At 39.8% G+C, this 24,419-nt stretch overlaps 1 protein-coding gene and 1 pseudogene across 7 annotated transcripts in view; both read right to left on the reverse strand.

The window, feature by feature from the left end:
- The window catches only part of FUT8 (fucosyltransferase 8), a 286,681-nt gene that overhangs the window by 17,523 nt on the left and 244,739 nt on the right, over positions 1-24,419 (reverse strand). For all 7 annotated transcript variants that reach the window (XM_075532154.1, XM_075532149.1, XM_075532155.1 and 4 more), the window contains 2 exons: positions 8,311-8,557; positions 2,845-3,021 (listed from right to left, as the gene is read on the reverse strand). In XM_075532154.1, the coding sequence (XP_075388269.1) occupies positions 2,845-3,021; positions 8,311-8,557 (424 nt within the window). The remainder of the gene's footprint in view (positions 1-2,844; positions 3,022-8,310; positions 8,558-24,419) is intronic.
- Positions 18,198-18,663, reverse strand: LOC142426069 (uncharacterized protein KIAA1143 homolog pseudogene; annotated as a pseudogene).

Raw genomic sequence — 24,419 nt, forward strand, 5'->3', positions numbered from 1 at the left:
CCTACGGAAATGTCGCTTAAGTTGTCAAACAGGTCTAGGGTCTTGCGCAGGGCTGCTGCCTTTTCTTGCTGATACTATTCAATGCAGCTTTCAACAGCGCCCCTATTTCCTCCCAGTCATTCTCCAGAGCCCATTCCCCAACCACCACCACCCAGCCCCCGCCCAACCTGGCCAAGCAGTCTCTACAACATCCTCCCAAGTTCTAAAGTTCTTAAAAGGCAACTATATCACATAGATAAATAAAGTGTGGCTAACCCAAACCATGGTATTTTTCATTGCACTATGTGACTATGAAAGTTGGCTAATACGGAGCACCACTGAAGAAGCACTGATGTATGCAAATTATGGTGTTACTAAGGGTAGTTATATCATTTCATGTCAGCTTGTTAAATAGGTTATAATGGTGGAATCTAGCCTCTCAGGTCACAGCCTAATTGATGCCTCCTTGGGGTCGTGGCTTCCTCAAGAGAATTCTGGGAGTTTTCCTCTCTTCCCTGCTGGAGGCAGCACACTTTCTGCTTGATATTCCTGTTGGCAAGCCACATGGAGCCACGCTGATGGCAGCCAGGGCCCCGGAGCTGGAGAAACCATGCAGAGACCCATGCCACTGCTGAGATGCTTCCACTGCCACTGGATCCACAAGACTTTCTACCCACTGGCCTGTGAGCTTGCATTCAGCATCACTGCATGGCTGCGTAAGTCTAAAGATGAATGTATGGACTGGTATCGGACATATGGTATAATATCAGACTTTTGGACATGATCTGTGCTGGGCTGGGATGTTTTCTTAACAGATAATTATTCTGTGATATAAAGTTGTCTCTGGATTTGTTTCTCTAGTCAACCCAGACTAACACACTGAGAATATTTAATCTAGCAGGGATTGCCAGAAAAAGAAAAAAATCTATCTTTGAAGAAGGACATCCAGAATGCTCAACATTGTACACGTCATCGGAAGTGACCAGTCCCTGGCGAAGGATAGCCTGCTACCGCAGAGGCTCAGTGGAAAAAGAACAGAAACCTCCAGGAGAGAGGCGAACACAGTGGCTATCATAATGGACTCGGACATAACAATGATCGTGAGGGTGCTGCAGGACCGGGCAGGGTCTTAAATGGTGTATGCAGGGGTTGCTATGGGTTAGAATTGATTCAGTCTCACCTAACAACAAGCACACCACTACCATCAACTATGAAAAACGTGAATCTAGGCAACCGGAAGGCACATGCAAATAATTAAACAGTTGTTGCCACTGAGTAATGGGACTGTGTAGAGTATTTTTCTTTATTTTCCAATTTCCACATTTTCTAATGACAGCAATTACTTTGCCAATCAAGCAAAAAAAGAGGAAAATTTTGTGATATATTTAAAACCAACCGAGAGTAGATAAAACTGATATCTGTTTCTTCAAACAAGCTTCAACTTCATTGTACAGTTTTAAAATAAAGGAGCAAGGTAAACTAATTTCTCTCATACAAGGGGCTTAAACAATTCATGGAGAAATTGAATGAAAGATAATAGATTTTTTTCTATGACTTTTTGAAGCCCCTTGTTAAGTCTGAACCTCAAAAGGGAAAATATTTGTAAAATTTTATTGTATGTTGTGTCCAATCGGTCATTTAATCTATAGTTCATATTTTTCCATGACTATACTTGGTTAGGAAATGTTTTGGCACCTGCTTTTATTTATGTACAGCAATTTCTAGCATGTTAACATATATACTTTAAGAGAGAAATAGGATTTAACCTATTAACTAATGACCTAGATAAATACCCGCATTATAGTCATCATTCTAATTTTGTTTCTTCTGTGGCATAAAAGTAATATATTAATTAATTGAAAAGCTATAACTTAAGTGATTAACTGGTAATACAAAGTTTTCATACTGATAGTATTAAAATTACTTTAATATTCATTGGCTACTTACAAATAATAGGAACTGTGCACAATGCTTATAAACTAGTGGAGGAGGCAGAGCTGAGGAACTGCTAAACACTATGACAGGAGTGTACAAAGCAGGGACAACAAACCCAATCAAGGTTCAAGGATGACTCTTCTTGAAGACTGAGCAAAGTCAAGCCTGAAATCTCCTCTCTCATTCTCTACTCTTACATACATTTAATAAGTCCTCTATTTACTGGTAGTAAATAAACAGTAACTGCAGGTTCACCTAGATTCTCTGATGAGAAATCGCAAGTAAGACCAGAATTTTATTTATGTGTCTGTCTTCCTTCGACCCTATGTTCACCCCTCTAGGAGCACTATATTGTTGTGTAATTGTTTGTTCCACAGTAGATCTGGGTTCCTTGAGAGCTAGGATGGTCTTGGTCATCACAGAAACCCCACCATCCAGCACACTGCCTGAAGCAGGCTTCACAAATGATTGTTACTATACAGTACTTCTTAAGGGTCATTATTCTGCCACCAACTAAACTCATCTTTCCATTCTTCAACTTTCTTTAGTATAAACATATAGGATGAAAGGTCTTCTAACATATATATTCTCTTGCCATCATTTTGAGTGAAGCTACTGAAATAAGGGCCAGTACCTTTTATTATTAGCATCCCGATATGATTAGCAAACATCTGTAGTGATGCCGGTGATGACGGTAATGACGCATAAGTTAATGGAAGGGTTCACTTTAGATCTGTTTCTTATAAGGCACTATCAGGTATGCCTAATAAAAATCTGCTTTGATTAAGTTCACCAGGATACAATATGCATTTTAAAATTCCAATAACTGGTTAGATTATTAAAACAAGAATCATAAATCATAGGATTAAGCATCCTTTCTAATAGAAAGCAAAATAATCATACTCTAGGTCATTAGTTGCTCTAACTTACTTTGTTTTTGCCTCCTTTAATAAAGAAGGGTCATCTGTGGCCAAGTATACTCTTTTCTTGTCCACTTGCATCCTGCGTGCGAGAAGTTGGAAATGTTCTTCAACATGCACCATGTACTCCTCAATGGGATGGAAAGCTGCTTCTGTTCCCACTTTGTCTGTACGTCGGACATGGACCCTGAGGAGTGAGGGGAGTATACATAAAGGAGAAATTCAGGTTCTGCTCATAATATTCTTACATAGATGGCCCTCTAGGGGAACTCATGGTGGAATGATGGTATTCCTAGACCATTTTTAGGGTTCATTTTCACTATCAGGAAAAAATAAATATTAAAGAACAACAAATACATACATTCTAAATATACTTGCAAGTCATACTAGGAGAACAAGAAGACGTAGAAATTGGCTTATCAGGAATAAGGGAGGATTGCAGAGTCATAATCCATACTAGGATGTGTAAAATACCCACCAGCCTTCCATTCAAACAACATTTATCACTTTTTAAATTTCTCAGACAAAGTGGCAGCAGGTTTCACAGCTGTTATTACAGATCATTAAAGATATTGTTTGTAATATTGAGACCAAGTTTTGTTTTCGTTCTTCTTTTTGATACTTTTTATAGTGACTGCAGAGTCACTGACAGAGTTTAAAATTGTCCACCCCCACGTCACAGACATGCAGGGGCTCTTCTGAGAGCATAGCAAAAGTAGGCAAACCGTTAAGGATTTTTATGATTTTAAGTTCCTGAGCCACCCATCTGTTCTGACACATGCACTGTTTTTCACTCTCACACACCAGCAGCTACCGATCCCCTCTGTCCTACTTAAGAAGGCCCTGGAAATGGTAAAACTTGGGGCACAGATTTACACGGTCCTGCACTCAAACAAGACATTGACTTCCCAAAGGAGTCTCCTCACATTCGAGCATTCAGAAGTAATTGTGGTGGTATAAGAATGCGGATATTAAGAACTATCTCTTGTTTTCATAACTTGAGCTTTCCTTACACCCAGCACTCCCTATCTCCTCACTTCAACTCATGGTCACTTTGATTTTCCTCAGGTCATAGCACAGGGGCACCTTTACTTTGACTAGACTGAAACTTCAATGCCAAACCGAATCAATAAGCAAGGGTCAGTCCTGGAACTGGCTTCTTATTATGCATCCGAATAACTTTATTCAACATAATGCTTTCCAGGGTCATCCGTGCTGCAGCAGCTATCAGTACTTCGTGTCACTTACAGCCAAGCAATATGTACATTTGTCCATTCTGCTGTTGATGGACATTCAGCTGTTTGCACCTATTCGCTAATGTGTGAAATACTGTAAGGGACACTGGTATACAGGTTTATGTTTCTGCAATGAATTCTTCTGGATTAGGACTGCTGAGCCATATCATGGTAATTCTGTGTTCAACTTTTTGAGGAATTGCTGAAGTATTTTCCATAATAGCTGTACCATTATATTTTCTCCCACTAATGGATGCGGGGTCCTGTTTCGCCATACCCTCACCAGCACCTGCTGTTTCCGGCACTGCTGCATGTTTCCTCCTTGGGCCCAAACCGATGCACAGGAAACAAGATTTGGTTGCCATGTACTATGCCCACCACCCTTGTGTCCACCTGCCATGCCTGAACCATGATGAACTGGCTTGAAGTCTTGGTTTTTCTGTTTTCTTGATCACTGGCATTCCAATGAAAGTGAGGTGACAGCTCATCGTACTTTTATTTCCTTAATAGCAAATGACTTAGAGCATCTTTTTATGTGCTTTCTAGATATCTGACAATCTTCTCTGGTGAAATGTCTGTTCAAGTCCTTTGCGCACATTGGGGTTGGGTTGTTTCTCTTTTTTTGTTGTTACCCTCATCCTTCAGAGCCACTGTTTTTCCTGAAAGTCAGAACTGCACAAAGAACAAATCCAGTGAGTTTCCATAAAATGTTTCATGACTAGGCAAGGGAGCGAACAAAGTCAACTATTGGGAGGTGAAAAAACCAACACCCCTTCCCTGACAATATAGGATCGCCATGAGTCAGCATCGACTTGATGGTGGTGAGTTTTGTTTTTTTATTTAATATTCTAGCTTCACTATGTAGCTTTTCCTTTTTTAGCTCTAACTTGTCAGTAACTTCTCTACATTTAAATACAAAGAGACCAGGGAAGATGTGGGACATGAAATATGGAAACAAAAATTAAAACAGCAGCAAAAGGGCGGAGAACTAGAAGAGCATTTGAAAATGAGACCCATACAGAGTTTTTACAGGAGAACCAACATGCGGATGGAGAGCTGTAAAAATGTTAGAAGGCATCTGACATTAAGAAAATTAATGTTTCAGACATGTCAGTAAACAAAAATATAACAAAACTAGCAATTCTATTCCTAGGTATACTCCAAAGAATGGAACAAAAAACTCAAACAGATTGTGTACAACCATGTATGTTAGAAACATTATTCACAATAAAGAGAAGTTGGAAATAACCCATATATCTATCAAAAGAAGGATAAATGAATAAAACATAGTATACTCATACAATGGAATATTATCTAGACATAAAGAGAAATGGTATCTTGATATATGCTATGATAGAGATGAATCTTAAAAACAATGTGCTAAGTGAAATAAGACACATACAACACAGTCTATGTATAATGCCACTTACATGAAATATCTATAGAGTAGGCAAATACATACAGAAATATGAGAGGCTAGAAGAAGGGGTTGGATGAGGAGTTACTGCTTAATACGAGAGTACATAGATTTTCTGTTTGTGATTATAAGTTTTAAGAGAGAAATTCTGGGGGTGGTTACACAAAATTGTGAATTAAGGCCACTAAGTTATATGTTTAAAAGGCTAAAATGGCAACTTTTGTTATATATATTTTCCACAAATAAAAAAACCTAGATAGTTAAGGCAAAGGGAAGCTGGTTTCTCCTGTATACATTTCAACTCAGTCTTCACAAAAGTTAGCTATTTGTGTCCTTGCCTGACATTGCTATTCAATTATCAAGTTCTTTCAGGACAGAGAGCTTTATTTTATTCAATTTCAAATTCCACCACTCACAATGAATAAAACAAATAGATGACAGGCAGGCACAAAAAGACATACTGTATTAGAATTTTGAGAAACCATAGATACGAGATAACCTCATTAAACACACACACACACACACACACACACACACACACACAGCCATATTGATCCTGTAAGTAACTCAAGCCATTCAGCTTGTTAGTAGTGGAAGCTGGATAAGACTCAGATTCTTGAGCTTCCGTCTCTTCCTCTCGTGGTTATAGCAGACTACTTCAATGTACAAATAACAAAGCTGCCTGAGATACTTCCATCTTCAGTATTTGGTAAACTCTTACCTTGGTGGACTACTGACAACAAATGAAAAAGGCTACCTTTTTGGTACAAAGAACTATAGGAAATACAAAATTGAGAAGGTTCGCCTCCTACAGAAACAAAGTACAAAATGCAAAGACTGTATACATTTTAATTCAACAATGCTAATGGAACCATGGATCGTTGTGTGAGTAAACTGGCGTTGCAGAAAAGTGATGTTCTATTATGAAGGAGAACTGAGCTGTGGTTAGTCCTAGTTTTCCCTATACTAACTCTGGAACTTTGGGCAGACATTTTATTTCCCTACAACTTAGCTTTCTCTTCTGTGAAATGGTGATCTCCACCCACTGTGCACAGGATTATGCTATGAGATAACTGTAAATATTTTGGTAAGTCAATTATATTATGAGGAAGATACAAAAAGTGAATGGAAAAATGCCATTGTCTTTCAATTTTACTTTTCCACAGACTCGTAGAGGTCTCCTCATGTTATTCCCTTCAACTTTCCAGACCCTGTTCCACTATTGTAGCTACACCCTTTCTGATCCGGATCCCTAGCTTCCTATGTATTTCTGTATTTTCTCACGGCATTTGTCCTAGCCTACTCTGTATAGTGGTTATTTGTGCTATGTCACTTCTCTTGTAGACTGTAATGAGCAGGAAAGATGCCATTAAAAAATTAATCTCTGCCCTTCACAACAGGAGGCAGTCAATAGCAGTTCTGAAAATAAAATGAATGAATCAACCCATGTTGATATAAATCAATGGCTGACTTTATTATAACTAGTATAAGCTGTAGCCTGTTTTCAGGATTATTTATCCATCAATCTCTTTGAGCGATGATAGTATTTTATAGTGCATTTCTTTTACCCAGCTATATTTCCTTTCTTCATCCTTATATCACCATGTTCTCATCTTTAAGACAAGTCATGTTCCCTATTTCACAGATGGAAAAATGAAAGCCCAATACTATTACTAAAGTGAGAGCAAGTCAGGAGTTGTTACAGTGCTGGGGGACCCATGGGGAAGTTGTTCCACTCTGTACCAATGGGTCTCTATGAATCAGAATCGACTCAACGGTAGTGAATAATGACTAGGTAACTTACCCCAGAATCATTCAACAAGGGAAACACCAGTAATATTACCCAGGTCACTTCACTCTTTGTTTAATATTCTCTTCATTAGGTCTAATGATGTATTTGGAACAGTGGTTCTCAACTTTCCTAACGCTGAGTCCCTTTAATACAGTTCCTCATGCTGTGGTGACCCCAACCATAAAATTATTTTTACTACTTCAGAACTGTAATTTTGCTACTGTTATGAATCATAATGTAAATATCTGATATGTAGGATGTATTAGGTGACCCCTATGAAACGGTTGTTCAACCGTCAAAGGGGTCATGACCTACAGGTTGAGAATCACTGTATCACAATGAAACCACATCAAGAACCGCAAAAAAAAATTGAGTTATGTATGTGTACAGGAATACATGTTTATTAGTCAAGGAGTGTTTTTTTAATTTTTATTGCTTGCAGGATTTCCTGATATATCTCCCTCAACCAAGCAGAGGACTAAATATATTCTGATCCATCTCCCTTAGTCAAGTGGGTCAGGAGAGGATTTTAAACACCAATGTTAATATTACTTCATATTACAAGGAAAACCCTTATTCTCGAGTTTCTCGTCTACAGATAGCCATCTTCCAGAAAACGCAACAGCAAACATGTAAGATAATCACAATTAATGCAACCTAAAAACAAAGTGCTGTAGAAAACTGTAACTGTGACAGTTTCATCTCATGGTCTCCATAAGAAGAGTCATGCAGCATATCCAAAAATTCCCCTCCAAATAAAATGCTGATAGATTCCCCCCAGAAAGTCAGCCCATTTCAGAAATATATGCTTAACATGTATGATTAATGAATAAATCACAGTGACAAAGTATGATGGCTTATTTGTTCCAAGTGAGCAAAGGGATACTAGTCTCTCTGCGACTTGCGGCAAACCTGAGAACCTTTGTTCCTTGGTAGGACTATGAAAACGCAACGAATCTCTCAGACTATGTTATAAAGGTGCAAGATCCAACTGCTACACACCACTGAATGAGGAACAAATCAGATTCTTACCCAATCACTGGATGTTTGAAACCAAGCTTCTTGGTGGCCTCTTCTATTTCCTTTTCCAGCCAAGGTTGTGGGCGGATCAAGTACTTGACAAACTGGGAAACCCACCACACTGCAGGATCACCATGGACTCGAACGAGTCGGTCTGCAAGGTCTTCCGGAACAGCCAGGGGTAAGTATGGAGGACGGGGATGAAGGCTGTCTACAATGGGGAGCTCGACCACCTGAACACTTTTGTCCTTCACTTCACCTGAGAGAATATCAAAACATAGCATCACCATATTGTATTCCTCATACAACTGCCATTGAATAGGTACTTACACCAGCTGCTTTAATCTTCACAGCTAGCTATCCTTAAGAATTACGATAGTATTTATTTTATGGAAGAGGGGGAAAAAGTTCTGTGATGTTACATGCCCAAGGTACTAGGACCAACTTGACGACAGGGCTGAGTTTCACATGAACTTGGTATACCTCTCCAGTCTATGTTTTTTTATTTTTTAATTATAACATGCTACCTGATTGATAACTTATACCCCATTAAAGGCTGATATTTGGCATCCAAAAAGTATAAACAGAGAAGAGCTATGTTTCCAGAGACACAACTAGTTAGGAAAGGTACTAATGTTGTTGTATTTACTCCTGAATAAAGTATTCTCAAAATTTCCTGCCTGTCATAATAGCAAGGTTCTTGTATTACTTTCAACAGAGAGTACAATGATTCTGGGTCACTTAACAATTCTAATTTAAGCCAAGAATATTTATCTTTGGGGGAAAAAATAATTTTTTAAACTAAATAATTTTAAACTATTTTTATCCTTTGGTCCAAATAGACCCATTATATTTGCAGGTATTAAGATGAACAAAAGACTCTATGTAACTTGTTTACCTCATTTTTAATTTTAAATTAGGATAGAGATTAGCTACTAATTTTTACAGATGATAAGTTTCAGAATCTAATTTTTATAATATTCTTAATGTTCCTGCTGTTCTATTAACTTTATAGTACAGTGAGATAAGCAAGAAGAAATCAAAATGCAGTTGCCAACATCTCTAGAGTTTGTTTTACATATTAAAGACCACTTAGTAATAATCAGAAGACACAAAGAAACAAAGCAGATTTCACTAACATAAAAATATTGAGTTAAGTTTCAACAGAAACTATTAACCTGTGAACATACATAATAACCCCACTGAAGATGTTGTCATGGTGCATAATGAATTAGAATTACAATAATCACTGGACCAGTAAAGAATGCACTCTTGGAGATTAAAACTAGAGTATGCTTTAAATGTATTCACCAGAATCAATCACAGGCCTCCAATTCTTTTTTTCTGTGTATTTACAAAACATTAAAAAGTAAATTAAGTGATCTGTGAATGTACTCAATTAACTGCATGGTTATTAGAGAATTGGCCTGCTATAACTAAGAATTAAAAACCTCTAGTCAATATGCCCCTTCTAATGTATAGATCCTTACAAGAAGGCCCTATACAAACATTCATATCAATGCAAACAAGGGGGGTGTTAGGGGAGACCCAAAGCCCATGTGTAGCCAACTGGACATCCCCTCACAGAAGGGTCACAAGGAAGGGATGAATCAGCCAGAGAAGTATACTACAGCACCAACCTAAAACAACATTTCTCTAGTTCTTTAATGCTTCTTCTCCACCCCACTATCAGGACCCCAGTTCTACCTTACAAACCTGAGTAGAACGGAGCATGTACACTGGTACAGGTAAGAACTGGAAACACATGGAATCCAGGAAAGATAACCCCTCAGGAATACAAATGGTAGTAGTGATACCATGAGGGTAGGAGGAAGGTGGGGGGAGGAGGAGGAGAATAACCCATCATAATAATTGATATATAACATCCCGAGGGGGGACCAACAACAGGAACGTGGGTGAAGGGAGACAATGGACAGTGCAGGATATGAAAATAATAATTTGTTATTTATCAAGTGGTCACAAGGGTGGGAGGCATTTTTTTTGGGGGGGAGACAAGAGGAGCTGATACCAAAGGCTCAAATAGGAAGAAAATGGTTTCTTTTTCTGCTTATTGGGGGTTCTTACAACTCTTGTTACCAAGCATACATCAATTGTATCTGACATATTTGTACATATATTCTATCGTTCTTTTCTAGACATTTACTCTCCATTGAACCCTTAGGATCAGCTCCTCCTTTTCCCCTCCCTTCTCCCCCACCTCCTGCCTCAACTCTCATGGCCCCTGATAGATTGTAGATTGTTAATTATTTTCAAATCTCACTCTGATCATCGTCTCCGCTCCCCTTTGAAAATGATGGCAACATATGTACAAATGTGCTTGATACAACTGATATATGGGTTGTAATAAGAGCTGTAAGAGCCCCCAATAAAATAACTTATAAAAAGAAAAGAGAGGAGGCCCTGCAGACATTTGTTGAATGAATAAAATAGAAACAACAAAAACTTACCACTGTACTATGGGAAATTCATCTATGGTGGCCAAAAAAAGGCGGGCACTTAAGGGAAAGTGGGGAGAGAGCCGCATTTTAAAGTAAGCACTCCTAGTTTCCCCAGTGGAAAGCAGAGGCTTTCCTTGATGTTCCCTGACTCAAGCCATCTGCAATGGCTGGCTAACCTCAGAGTTAGTGGTTCACATCTAGCCAGTGGCACTGGAAAGGAAAAGCCTGGCAATCGGTTTACCAAAGATTACAGCCAAAGCAGTCCTATGGCTGCCAACTCACTGTGGCCCTTAAGGACAGTTGAAGCACCCCTTTGTGTTTTAGAGACTGTGAAAGGGGAGAAAACAGCCTGATCGTTCTCCCATGGAGCTGCTGATGGGTTGGAATGGCTGACCCACTTACTGTCATTAGCAACCCACTGTGCCAGAACCCACTCTCCCAGTAGGGTTCCTTGCAGGAGATTGAAAAATACCATGGCCTGGATTAGGCACATCTTAGTCCTGTGGCAACATCTTTACTCTTTAACTCTTCAGAGGAGCTTTTCTTGGCAACAGGTTTGCCCAATGCAGTATGTCTTGATTTCTTGATTGCTGCTTCCAAGTAAAATTGCTGCTCTAAGTAAAATTAAATTCTGAACAATACCCGTCTTTTCTCCACATGCCATGGTGCTGTTCATTGCTCCAGTTGTCAGGATTTTTATTTTATTTTGAGGTGTAATCCATATCGACGGCTGTAGTCTTTGATGTCCATCAGTCAAATGCTGCAAGTCTTCTTTGTTTTCAGCAAGGTTGTGTCATCTGTGTATCACAGGTTATTACAAGTCTTCCGTTAGTCCTGATGTCTTGTTCTTCGTGTAGCCCAGGTTTGGTTGTTTGCTTAGCACACAAATTGAGGAAGTATGGTGCAAAGGCACACCTTTCCTGATCTGAAACCTGGAGGCATCCTCTTCTTTTTGAATGATTGCCTCTTGGTCTATGTATAGGTTCCACGTGAGAGTACAACGAAGCGTTCTGAATTCTCATTCCTTGAAATGCTGTACGCCTTGCTAGTAAGTGACCAAGTTTCAGAGTCCAAGAACAGACAAGCCTCTTCTCCTCCAAGGACTATTTACATGAGACTCGTAGCTGAACCCCTCAACCAGAACTAGATGGCTCTCGGTGGGAGAAATGAAGATGACATCAAAAAAGACACTCTACCACAAAGATATCTATAGCCAACTGCTTACAAAAATATTAAGATAAAGATTACACTAAAAAAAGTCTTTTAAAAGGTATGGAATGAAAGTTTAACTCCCTAATAATGATACATATCAAAGCAAAAGAAAATAACAGTGCACTCTATGCTGGAAGGCTCCTTCTCGCCATCAGTTCATATCCTATAACATTTCTATTCTGTCAGAAATACATACTGAAAGGAATTTAAACCTAGATGAAATCCTGGAAATAATCTCAGTGTTTTCTAAATTTTATTCCCTTAGGTCAGTGGTTCTCAACCTTCCTCATGCCGTGACCTTTGAATACAGTTCCTCATGTAGTGGTGAACCCCCCCCCGCCCCCAACCATCAAATTCTTATCACTGCTACTTCAAAACTGTCATTTTGCTACTGTTATGAATCGGGCGACCCCTGTGAAAGGGCCGTTCAACCCCCAAAGGGGTCACGACCCACAGGTGGAGAACTGCTGCCTTAGGTGTCTCCGTCAGGATTTTTACTATATCTTTGTATTACCTGTATGGTTCTATATTTAAAAATTAACTCATTTAAAATATAAATAAATGTATTTTATAGATAATAACCTGAAATATAAACCCACTGAAATGAAAAGCATCCTTTTATACAAACACTATTAGTTATGAAGGTTCTAAGTCCCAAGCCTTCTTTTTTTTAAGAGGCATTTTAAAAGTGGTAATTACTTTCCCTCTAACAATCTGTAAGTTTGAAATATAGATTGAGGAACTGAGAAATACGATGGCAATGAAAAGTCTGCCTGATTACCAACAAAGGATGAAGTAGAGGCTATAGTTTCATTGTTTTGCACTTAACGGCCTCACAGGCTTCCTAAAAGTTTCCACCCAGTCCTGGGCAGAGCTTACTAACCAATGTCTACGACTTAGTGGAGAAAAAGAAGCATGCTATCTTTCTCCCCAGGCCACATCCGACCTCCTCTGGCTTCACTAGGGGGCAAGGAAAATTCCACTCCATGTCTGGCCAAGAATGGTTCCTACGAGACAGAGACCAGACATGTCTCCACTTCTCCAAATGTTAGTATCCTATTCCGCTATCAATTCTGCCGTTCTCACAGCACTCTACTTCTCTCCTGGGTTCAATATCTGTTGCCATGGTCACATATAATTCACAGACAATACTCATTATGATTCATTAGGGAGGTTAACACATTACAAGGCAGGATCAGAAATGTTCAGCATACACTCTTGTGTCCACAGCACCTATTCTTAGCTATGCACGGAGGCATGTATCCTTCAGGTCCGCAGCTTCTCAGCCACGTGGCCTCTGCTCTGATAGGCAAGTGCTACCCAGTTACTTAGCACTGCTCAAAGAGCACGCCATTTTGCAAGTCAGCCTCCTCTGGGCAGCGGTTCTCAACCTTCGGAAAGCCGCAACCCTTTAGTAGGGTTCCTCAAGTTGTGCTGACCCCATCTGTGGGCGGATTCCGCCTAGAGGAAGAGCGCAGAACAGTGCCTTGGTTCCTAAGACCATCGGAAACATGGTCCTAGGTGACTCCTGTGAAAGGGTCATTTGACCCCCAAAGGGGTTGCCACCCACAGGTTGAGAACCGCTGTTCTAGAGGACTCAGTTTTTCTCATTTTAAGAGCAGGACGTCTGATCCTTTGTTGTATGATCTTTATGCTGTTGCTGCGGGGGCCAACAGCACTGCTTCATGTAGGAATCTCTCTCAGGCTTGCTCCACATGTAGCTCTTCTTTCTCAACGGTCATGAAATTCTCTGTTCCTGCTCCTGAGATGGCTCACGTTACACCCAATGGAATGTCAGAATTAACCAATCCCCACCTCAGAGCTTCACACGTCTTACTTGCATCCTCCCACCCGGTCACTTGTCGAGGATTATAAAGACTGTGTAGAGCGTGAGATACCAAGGACTTGAACTGGGCGAGGGGCCGGGTCATGAGAGAGGTCATATGGACCGGGCCTCAAAGAGTTCTCCCCAAAATTCGTCAGGTGGGTAACACGCTTTCCAAGTGGAACCATGAAGAGGTGGACAAAGGAGCCCAAAATGCACTTCTACATTCTTCCTTCATATTGATCTTCCTGAGAAATCGACAATTCACAGTACCTGCACCCCTCCAGCAATCATCTAGCACTAAAAAGCAATGAGTGATATCTTGACACCACACTGACTTTCTCTTTTATGTAAGCAGAAAGGTCAAAAAGCAATGCCTTTTAATTATGCAATCTAATGTGTATTCTAATGTTCTACCAGAATCTTGCCTAAAATTATCACACATACCACCCCAAATCATCTCTAATAATTGGTGGTAGGTTTTAGAGTTTGAGAAACCCAGATCGATTTAAATCCTTGTCAATTTACAGGCGAGGAAACAAACTAACAAACAGGGGGAGTGAACCTGTCAGAGATGTCAGCTAATATAAAAAGGCCAAGGTCAGACTCCAGGGCTCCTGCCTTACTTCGATGGTATTCTACTTTGTGAAGTCTACCTTTTTCTGAAGGCAGTTAAGTATAACTTTAATCAGTCAAGAGAGCCTTGCCATTCCTAGTAAGGCTTTAGTGCTCTACAATACAACACTGACTTTCTATCAAGACAATCTTCTATTTGTATAAATCATTCACAAGTCAGCACTAGCACGGTCCACTTGTAAAGAATGAGTGCAAACCAACCTTGGCTTTACAAAATTGATTTAGCAGTTCAACTTAATTGGATAGGGTAATTATCGATTATTTCAGGGACTCCATTTTCAAGACTACCTCCTTTTATTAGTAATCCTGTTTTATAAGGTCATTCTCTTTGCTAAGTACAAATGAGACTCATTGGCTTCTTAGGAGACTTACAGCTGTCTGCCAAAACAGAACATCAGCACAGCTGCAAGCAAGCACCTCTAGAGAAGCCCTGTCCCCTGCAAGTGAATTCCTAAGAGCTCCATTTAAAAGGATCACTTGTGTCATCATTCCATGTGACAGAAGACAGAACGAGCCCTGGAGGCGTTCAAGTAGAAACATGAGTCTTCAGCAGACTCGACAGAAGTGGCTTGAGAAGTGTAACACCAACCATGAGTGAAAGGTTCTTCTGTAACGTTAAATGCTCCAAGGATGGAAAGGGTTTTGAGTCCCAGGGAATGAAATGGGATTCTTCTGCATTTACTATATTTCTTCAGTTCCTACTCAGTGACTGTTACTACACACGGCTTCTAAGAGGCAGGGTTCCTTTCCCTCGCCGGAGGGTAGAGCTCAAACAGTGGAGAGCAGCCACATCAAGCGGTGTGGAGTCTGGTTGTGACTGAAAACGTTATCCAATAAAGCTACCTGGACTTTAAAGGTCTTGCGTGCTCGAGACTTCCGTGTATACCCCCTTCTGAGGGGCTGTCAGAGCGGGTAGGTGTCATCACCGTCATCACACCTGACAATCCAAGGTGTGTGCCAATTTCTGAAAGCGGCGGACATACTTGAGGCCAGAGCAGGGGTGACATCTAGTAAAACATACTAAGTCAGTGGTTCTCCACCTTCCCCAGGCTGCGGCCCTTTTGTACAGTTCCTCATGTGGTGGTGACCCCCAACCATAACATTATTTTTGTTGCTACTTAAGAGCTGTCACTTTGCTACTGTGATGAATCGTTCGACCCCCAAAGGGGTCACAACCCACAGGTTGAGCACGAGCTGTGGGAATCAAAAACTAACCGAATATTCAAACACTTTATCAATTACCAGTGTGTGACCTGGTAAGAAGTCACAAGTTACATTTTACTTCATCTCCTTTGTTTTACACAAACACACACACACACACGTGCGTGCACACTAACAATTCTTTATTTGACAAAGAATAAATTAAAAAATTAGACAGGAGAAATAAAGCAAAAAAATTGCTCAACAGTTCATAGCCCCTGCTTGCTCTGTGGGAGAAAGATGAGGCTTTCTACTTCATACAGAGCTACAGTCTCATAATCCCATAGGGGCACTTCTACCCTGTCCTCTAGGGTCACGATGAAAAAAGTTCTAAAAAGGTCATTTATATGCTTGATAAGAAAAATATAACTAAAGTAACGGAAAATGAACCAAATGTTAATTAAAAGAAAACTGAACATCAAAACAAAATTTTAAAAAAAGCAAATTAAATGGACCATGAATGTATGAAAAATTTAACCTCCAGGGGGAGCAAAGAAATTGTCAGTTAAAAGAAAGTATTCAATACCATTTTTAATAAATGAAAATTATAAAAATAAGAGAGCTGATACTAGTCCAAGTCTAGTGCCGTCACTGTGGTTGAGGTGAAGCATGCTCTCAGAGATGGTCAAGAAGATATTTTGGGTAACCTCTCTAGACAGCAATTTGGTGGAAAGCATCAATAGCTTTAAAATGATTCAAATACTTTGAGCCTGTAATTCTGCTTCTGGCTATTCTAAGTGAATCATTAGACATGCACTCAAAGAGTTTGGAAGATGCATTTTTTTTACCGTGCCATCCAGAGCAAGTGGCTGCCTTCCTTAATCCTGAAATGACTCTGGTACACTCAAGGTTTCCACCTGTGCTCCAGACAGGAGGAAGGGAGAAGGGCAAATACTCATGCTTGCCAAGTCTGTCCTTTTAAATCAACACATCAGTAGTTTTCTATCAACAACCCAGAACTGAGTCATATTATGACCATTCCTAAGAAGCTGAAAATTTATTTTTATCTAGGCACATTATCATCTCTTCCATCTAAAGTGGGGTTCTACTAATGAGGAAGATGCACAGCTGATCCACGCAATTGTGAAATCCCCTATTGCTATTAATGTCAAGTTTTTAAATTTTACTGAGTTAACGAAATGCTTGTAAAGTTAAGTGAGACGCTAGACATAAAACATACACAGTATAATTTCAATTTTGTTTTAAACAACTTAATTTACATATGCAAACCCACACATGAAAAACAACAAAATATTACTAGTACAGTTCTATATGGTTGGCATTTTGTATCTGAGTATTGATTTACAGGTTTTTTAATCATTTTATTGGGGCTCATGCAACTCTTATCACAATCCATACATACATCCTTTGTGTCAAGCGCTTTTGTACATTTGCTTCCCTCATCATTCTCAGCACATTTGCTTTCTACTTGAGCTCTGGGTACAGCTCATTTTTTCCCCTCCCTCCCCACTCCTCCCTCCCCCATGACCCTTGATAATTTATAAATTATTATTATTTTGTCATCTTACACCGTTCGACATCTCCCTTCACCCCACTTCTCCACTGTCCATCCCCCAGGGAGGAAGTTATATGTAGATCCTGGTAATCTGTTCCCCCTTTCTCCCTCATCTTCCCTCCACCCTCCCAGTATCCCCACTCTCACCACTGGTTCTGTGGGGTTCATCTATCCTGGATTCCCTGTGTTTCCAGTTCCTATCTGTACCAGTGTACATCTTCTGGTCCGGCCGGATTTGTAATGTAGAATTGGGATCATGATAGTGGGGGGGGGGGAACATTCCAGAACTAGAGGCAAATTGTATGCTTCATCATTGCTACACTGCACCCTGACTGGTTCATCTCCTCCCGGAGGCCCTTCTGCAAGGGGATGTCCAGTTTCCCACAGATGGGCCCTGGGGTCCCCACTCCACACTCCCCCTCATTCACAATGCTATGGTTTTTTGGTGGTCTTTGATGTCTGATACCTGATCCCTTCAACACCTGGTGATCTCACAGGCTGGTGTGCTTCTTCCATGTGGGCTTTGTTGTTTCTCAGTTAGATGGCCACTTGTTTATCTTCCAGCCTATAGGAGCCCAGACTCTATCTCTTTTGATAGCCGGACACTACCAGCTTTCTTCACCGCATTTCCTTTTGCACCCACTTTGTCTTCAGCGATCATGTTGGGATAGGCTACTGTGCTTCTTCCATGTGGGCTTTGTTGTTTCTCAGCTAGATGGCTACCTGTTTGTCTTTAAGCCTTTAAGACCCCAGACTCTATATCTTTTGGTAGCCAGGCACCATCAGCTTTCTTCACCACATTTGCTTGTGCACCGTTGTCTTCAAAGATCGTGCCAGGAAGGTGAGTATCTCGGACTGCCAAATTGTTAGAACAAAGTGTTCTTGTGTTGAGGGAGTACTTGAGTAGTGGCCCACTGTACATCTGTTTCCTTTGGTTTACAGTTTTATTAATTCCCACCCATCCCCAGATTTTCTATAATAAACTTGTATGACTTTTATAATAAGGAAAACAATGTTATTTTTTTAATATCCCATAAACTCTCAGAGGAGGTTAGGTCCAAAATGTGTACAATTCTTCATTTTTATCTTCATTGCCAAAAGATAAGGCTACTATTTTTTATTTGCTTTTGTGAGTTCGTTCCTGCTTATCTGCTTCATTTCATTTGTCTTGTTCTTTTGTGACCTTGCTGTTAAATCTGAATATATTTCATCAGAGGAACGCTTAGCCCATTTGTGATACATGAGTCCTCCATTGGCTGGCGCTGGCTCTTCTACCTTGGCTGCCTCTATCTCTGCTTTAATTTTCATGGCTTCTTCAGCTGACAAATTTCCCTTTTTCAAAACCACAACCTAGGGCTGTTTGTCATCTTTGCTGCTGTGGTCACCATCTGGGAGATGGGTTTGAATTTTCTTGATGTCTGCAGTGGTCCTTCCCTGCTGCAGACCTGCTCCTTGAAGCAGGCCAAAAATGCCGGCTTGGCTGACAGCACAGAAGACACTGGATTCCGCATGCTCATGGCATCTCTAAGATGTAAGAAAATGAGCTCTGGAGTGGACTCAAAACATTCGGAAGAATGGCACTTTTCTTCTCCATTAAAAAAAAACAAAAACAATTTTATTGACATAATTCACCTATCATAAAATTCAATGGTTTAATGATATTAAAGAGTTGTGTCTATTTTTAAAAATGGAAATAGGATTAAGATGAGCGTCTTACTGTTCTGTAAAATATGGTTAATAACAGTATGCTTAATGTGATTAATAACCTTACTTACTGAATCATTTGAAGGATAAAGTGAGATACTGTATACAGATGCTGAGCACAATGCCTGAAACAGCTATAGCAATAGACAAGAAAAAGAAATAAAAGGGATCCAGATGGAGAAGAAATACAAGTATTCTTATTCTCAGATGACTTGATATTATATATCAAAAAATCCCAAAGAGTTTGCAGGAAAACTTTGAACATTAATAGAAAAAGTAGAAAAGTTTCAGAGTATAAGATAACAAATAGTTGTTTTGTTACTGTTACTGTTTATAACAGTCGGGTTTTGCTCCTTTGGGAAACAGCAATAAAAACAAGTTGGGTTTATATATATAACAAAAAAATGAGAGAAAAATTAGGGAAAGAATTCCATGTAAAATAGCATCTCACAATAAAATAAACTAAAATGCTGACTGGCATCCCGTTGGCTCTGACTCACAGCGACCCTGTGTAGGGTGTCTGTGGCTGTAACTGCTGCAGGAGTAGACAGAGAGCCAAGTCTCTGCTGGGCAGCGCGGCTATGGGTACGAACCACCAATGTGGTGAGCACCCCAACGTTTAGCCAACAGTACCACCAGAGCTCGTCCGCATATAAAACACCCAGGAATAAATCTAACCAGGGACAAGATGGAATTATATAATGGAAATTATAAAACACTGCTTAAAGAGATCAAAGATCTAAATAAATATAAAGAAATTCAATATTCACAGATTAAAAGATTAATATTGCTAAGGTATCAATACTACTCAAAACAATCTACAGATTCAATGCGATCCATATCAAATTTTCAACAGCCCCTTTTCCAGAAATTGCCACTTTAGATGGAAAGGCAAAAGTCCCTAGATAGCTAAAGCAATGTTGAAAGAGCAAAATGTAACAGGACTCATATTTCCTGACTTTAAAACATACTATACAGTTACAACACTCAAACACCTTGTACAGGTATAACAAAAGGCATGCAAATGTAGAACTGAATCCAGAAAAAAACCTATACATCTATGGTCAATCTATTTTCACAATACTATATCTATTTGATGGGAAGAAAGAATCTTTTTAAATAAATGGTGCTGGGCTGAAGAAACACACAAAATTCCTCTAGTTCTTAATGCCCCCCTCCCCCACTGCCCCCAGTGCTACCTTACAAACCTGGCTCAGACTGGAACATGTACACTGGTATAGAAAAGAGCTCTCGACAAAAAGAATCCAGGACGGATAACCCCCAAGGGAACAGTAATGGGGAGCAGTGAAACCATGACGGTAGGGAAAGCTGTGGGGAGAAGGGGGAACAGGGAAACCAATTGCAAGGACTGACTTACAATAACTCTCCCTCCAGATACGGACAACAGAAACATGGGCAAAGGAAGACATCAGACGGTGTACGATATGAAAACAATAATTATTTAGAATTTGTCAAGGGTTCACAGGGGGGAAGAGGGAGAGGAGCTGATACCTAGGGCTCAAGTATAAGAAGATGTTTTGAAAATGATGATGGCAACATATATAACAAATGTGCTTGATATAATTGATGAATGGATTGTTATCAGGGCTCTGGACCTTCCAATACAATGATTTATAAAAAAAATGAGTAAATCAATTAATGGTGCTGGGAAAATTGTATTTTTACATACAAAAGAATGAAGCCGAACTCCACACCACATCTGAAAACATATTTAAAATGGATTCAGGATTCAGGACTCACATGTGCAAATTAAAACCATGAAATCCTTACAAGAAGATGCACAGACAATGCTGTCAGGTCTAGCTTTTTTTTTTTTAAACAATCGATCATGTAATAAGAAAAGCACAAATAGCAAAACATAATAAATAAATGAGATCACATAAAATTAAAAACAGGACAAAAACGACTACCAAAAAAGTGAAAAGACAAGTCACCAATTAGAAGGATATCTTTGGAAATCAGATATTCAATCAAAATCTAATAACCTCCCCAAAAGAACACACACACACACACACACACACACACACACACACACACACAGTGATACTTCAGTTGTTGAAGAGGTCCAAGCTCCAACTTTCCATTACTTGAACAGTAAAGTTAAAAAGAAAAATCTGCTTGATGTTCATAACGTTGCTCAATAGTGAACCCAAACGCTGATGTGAAGATCCATGTACAGGCTGGGAATGGATCACACGTCCAGTCGCACTTCTGACACCACGGGCTGTGCTCCAGTCTGTGTGTCACTCTTGCTCACACTACACCTCGTGCTTACGTACCTTAAAACACTTGTCACTGTGCTGTTTTTGGTTAAGCTTGATTTGAGTCAACTATTGTAACCATGGCACCAGAGAAAGTTAGTGACAGCAACAGTAAAGCTAAGAGAAAAACTGTAAGAGCCAAGATAGAGTTAAAGAAAGAAGGAAATGGTAAATTTTGAATCAGATCTCAGCTTCTCTGATTTGGTGACTGAATGCAACATGGCTAAGTAGACATTATGAACTTAAAAAAAATTAAAAAGTGCTTTTAGCAGATAATGTAGCAAAAGGTGTGATTTCTTAACCCCAGGAAACCAAGAGCACAGACCATGGAAGAAGTTGAAACGTTCCTGTTAATTTGGGTCAGTAGAAACAACTGGATGGCGCCAGCATATCAGAGTGACATACGAGGCATAAAGCCTCTAGAACAGCGGTTCTCCACCTGGGGGTCGAAGGACCCTTCCCCAGGAGTCCCCCGATTCTTAACAGTAGCAAAATTACACTTATGAAGTAGCAAAGAAAATAATTTTATGGGTTGGGGGTCACTACAACATGAGGAACTGTATTAAAGGGTCGAGGGATTAGGAAGGCTGAGAACCACTTCTCTATAGTGATTTACAGTCCTGGAAAAATGGACTTATAAGTGTAATTTTTGGCTTTAGAACCAACTATTTGGTTTTGCATTATTTCTTATGGGAAAAGTATGTTCAGTTCTAGAACTTTTCAGTGTTCAAACATGAATTGGAACGAACTGAGTTCAATGACTAAAAATATCGCTCGCTACAACACACACGCACACGCACGCACACAAAGATATATCTGTTGGCTCTTTACCTAATCTTAGCTCTTAACTGAAGGACCAATTCTACTAAACAACTCTTAAAAAGGAGGGTTCAGTTTGGTTCAGGAAGAGCTACAATAGACTCGCATATGTATGTGTGGGTTCACATCAAAGAGTCAACCAATTGACAGTAGAAAAACATTCAGGGCCACCAGTGCAGTAGCCAGTAAGTGGTAATCGCTAATTCCTCAAATGCTATGCCCACACCCAATGCCATCAAGTCAATTGTGACACACAATGACCCCTAGGACAGAATAGTATGGTGCCTGGGTCTACCCTTTGGGTTGCAGAGGTGGTTAAATCTGTATATGAGAGTTTCATCTTTTCCCCAAAATGGCTGGTGGGTTTGAAGTGCTGAAGAGGCCTAGTGATGTAGTGCGTTAGAAGTGAGGCAGCTAGTCACAAGGTCAGCAGTTTGAAATCACCAGTTGATTGGCAAGGGAAAGATAAGGCTTTCTACTCCAGTTAAGAGTTACAGTCATAGTTACATTCATATATACATGAATATATATACTCTGTTCTATAGGGTCGCTATGAGTTGGAGTGGAATTGATGGCAGTGAGTTTACTTTGATTTGGGGGAAATGATTTAATGGATATGGGAGGATATTTGTAGGTTATAAGTAAATAGACACTATCTTATATAAGGGGCTTGCATACTTGTGCATTTGGCCCTGGAAGCAATCCCAAACCATATCAAAGGTCAGCTGTGTTTGCCAAAATGTCGGAATCTCTGAAAACTATGAAGGAACCCATTTCAGTGAGTTCTTCACTCAACTGTATCAATGGACCAATTAGCAGCTTTGTGTTTTGCTATTTCTTTTTCCTCCTCCAAAATATCCAACAAATGGATCAAACGGAAAAGCACCAAGTTTAGTTATCTGAAAGTTTTGGCACTCTATAGTTAAAACCTTGGCTTAACCAAACATATCTCCTACACCAACAACACAGATAGCAGTTGCTTGTCTTGAACCAGGAATACTTCCTGTTCACAACACAGTATGGAATGTGTGCCATATATACTCGTGTCTGAGCTGACTTTTTCAGCACATTTTAAATTCAGTTTTTCTGGTAAAATTAGGTGCCTCGGCTGGATTTAAGTTATATGAACAAAGGTCATCTGAGCTTCTGGAATTTGTTTACATTTTCTTTGGCACTGGGTGGCCAAATAGGACCCTTCTTAAGTTCCTAGTAAACTGACACTTGGTAGAGGAAACAAGCGTAAAAAGAAATAAAGGCTGAAAGTTAACTAGCTATCTTGAGACTTCTTGATTTCATTTGTATGAAAAAGATTGCCATTTTGTCCTTGGGGTAGCCCTCTTGAGTTTTTGTTGTATGTTTCTTTGACCTATTAAACCCAGGACTGATGAACACATACAGACAGCAAATAGAATACGTGTTCCTGGGGGGTACAGCGGGGGAAGTGAGTAAAGGAGGGCTGATATCAAGGAGTTCAAGAAGGAAGAGAATGTTTTAAAACTGATTGTGGTACAATGGTACAATACTACTGAATGCTATTGAACTATGGAAAGATATGATTATCTGTATTAGTGCCCATAAAATGGTTTTGAAAACAACAACAGTAAAACAAATTTGAAAAACCAGGAGTGCAGAAGTGTGCCACGTCTTTGGGATTTCAACAATGATGACATTAATATTTATGTCCTCATTTAATGAGGCGCTTTGTGCTCATTTAAAAGGAGGGGGAAGGACACACTGTTAAAAAGTGAACATCTGGGCTACTCCCCTTTTGTCTTTCTATCATCGTGACTGATAGAGAGCTCTTCTTGGAAGTGAATGAGCAACTGTCGTCTGTTGCATGAACTCCATCGGCACTTTACTTAAGCAACAACTTGAAAAACTATTATTACTGCCAGTTTGAAGCCTTCACCCAATTGAATGAAAATTCTAGATTCAATCATATGGAACAGTGCAGTGTGAGCAACGTTCTTAGGAATTAGCATATCACACCAGGGGAATGATTACGCAGCATTTGTATGAGATGCGTGCTGCTTTCACCAGCAACAGAAATGGCTTGCAAAGGCAACTGGGCTCTCATGGTTCACTGACCTCAACGATATTCTGATAGACTTAACTCTGGCGAGGGAACGAAAAGAATGGCTAATGGGAATATGCAAGACCTCAGTGAGTTATGCAGCGCAGGATAAGGCAGGCAGGACAGTGTTACAGAGAACAAAAACACTTGCTTTGCTTCGTGCCACTAAACAGAAGGCTTCGTGCAGTCGTTCTTACTATTTCTGAAACAAATGTAGTCATTTAAATTTACATACATAAGAAAGTTACTTTTCTAGAAGGTTTCAATTCTATAGCTTGCTCATAAAGGGGATATGGCTGCCAATGTTCTTTTTGATAAATAATCAAATTCCATAAGGCCCTATAAATCTATGGCTAGAGTGTTGGAGAAGATTTTGTTTGCTTGGTTTTTTAAA

Source organism: Tenrec ecaudatus, chromosome 14 (genome assembly GCF_050624435.1).
Source record: "Tenrec ecaudatus isolate mTenEca1 chromosome 14, mTenEca1.hap1, whole genome shotgun sequence".
NCBI classification, from domain to species: domain Eukaryota; kingdom Metazoa; phylum Chordata; class Mammalia; order Afrosoricida; family Tenrecidae; genus Tenrec; species Tenrec ecaudatus.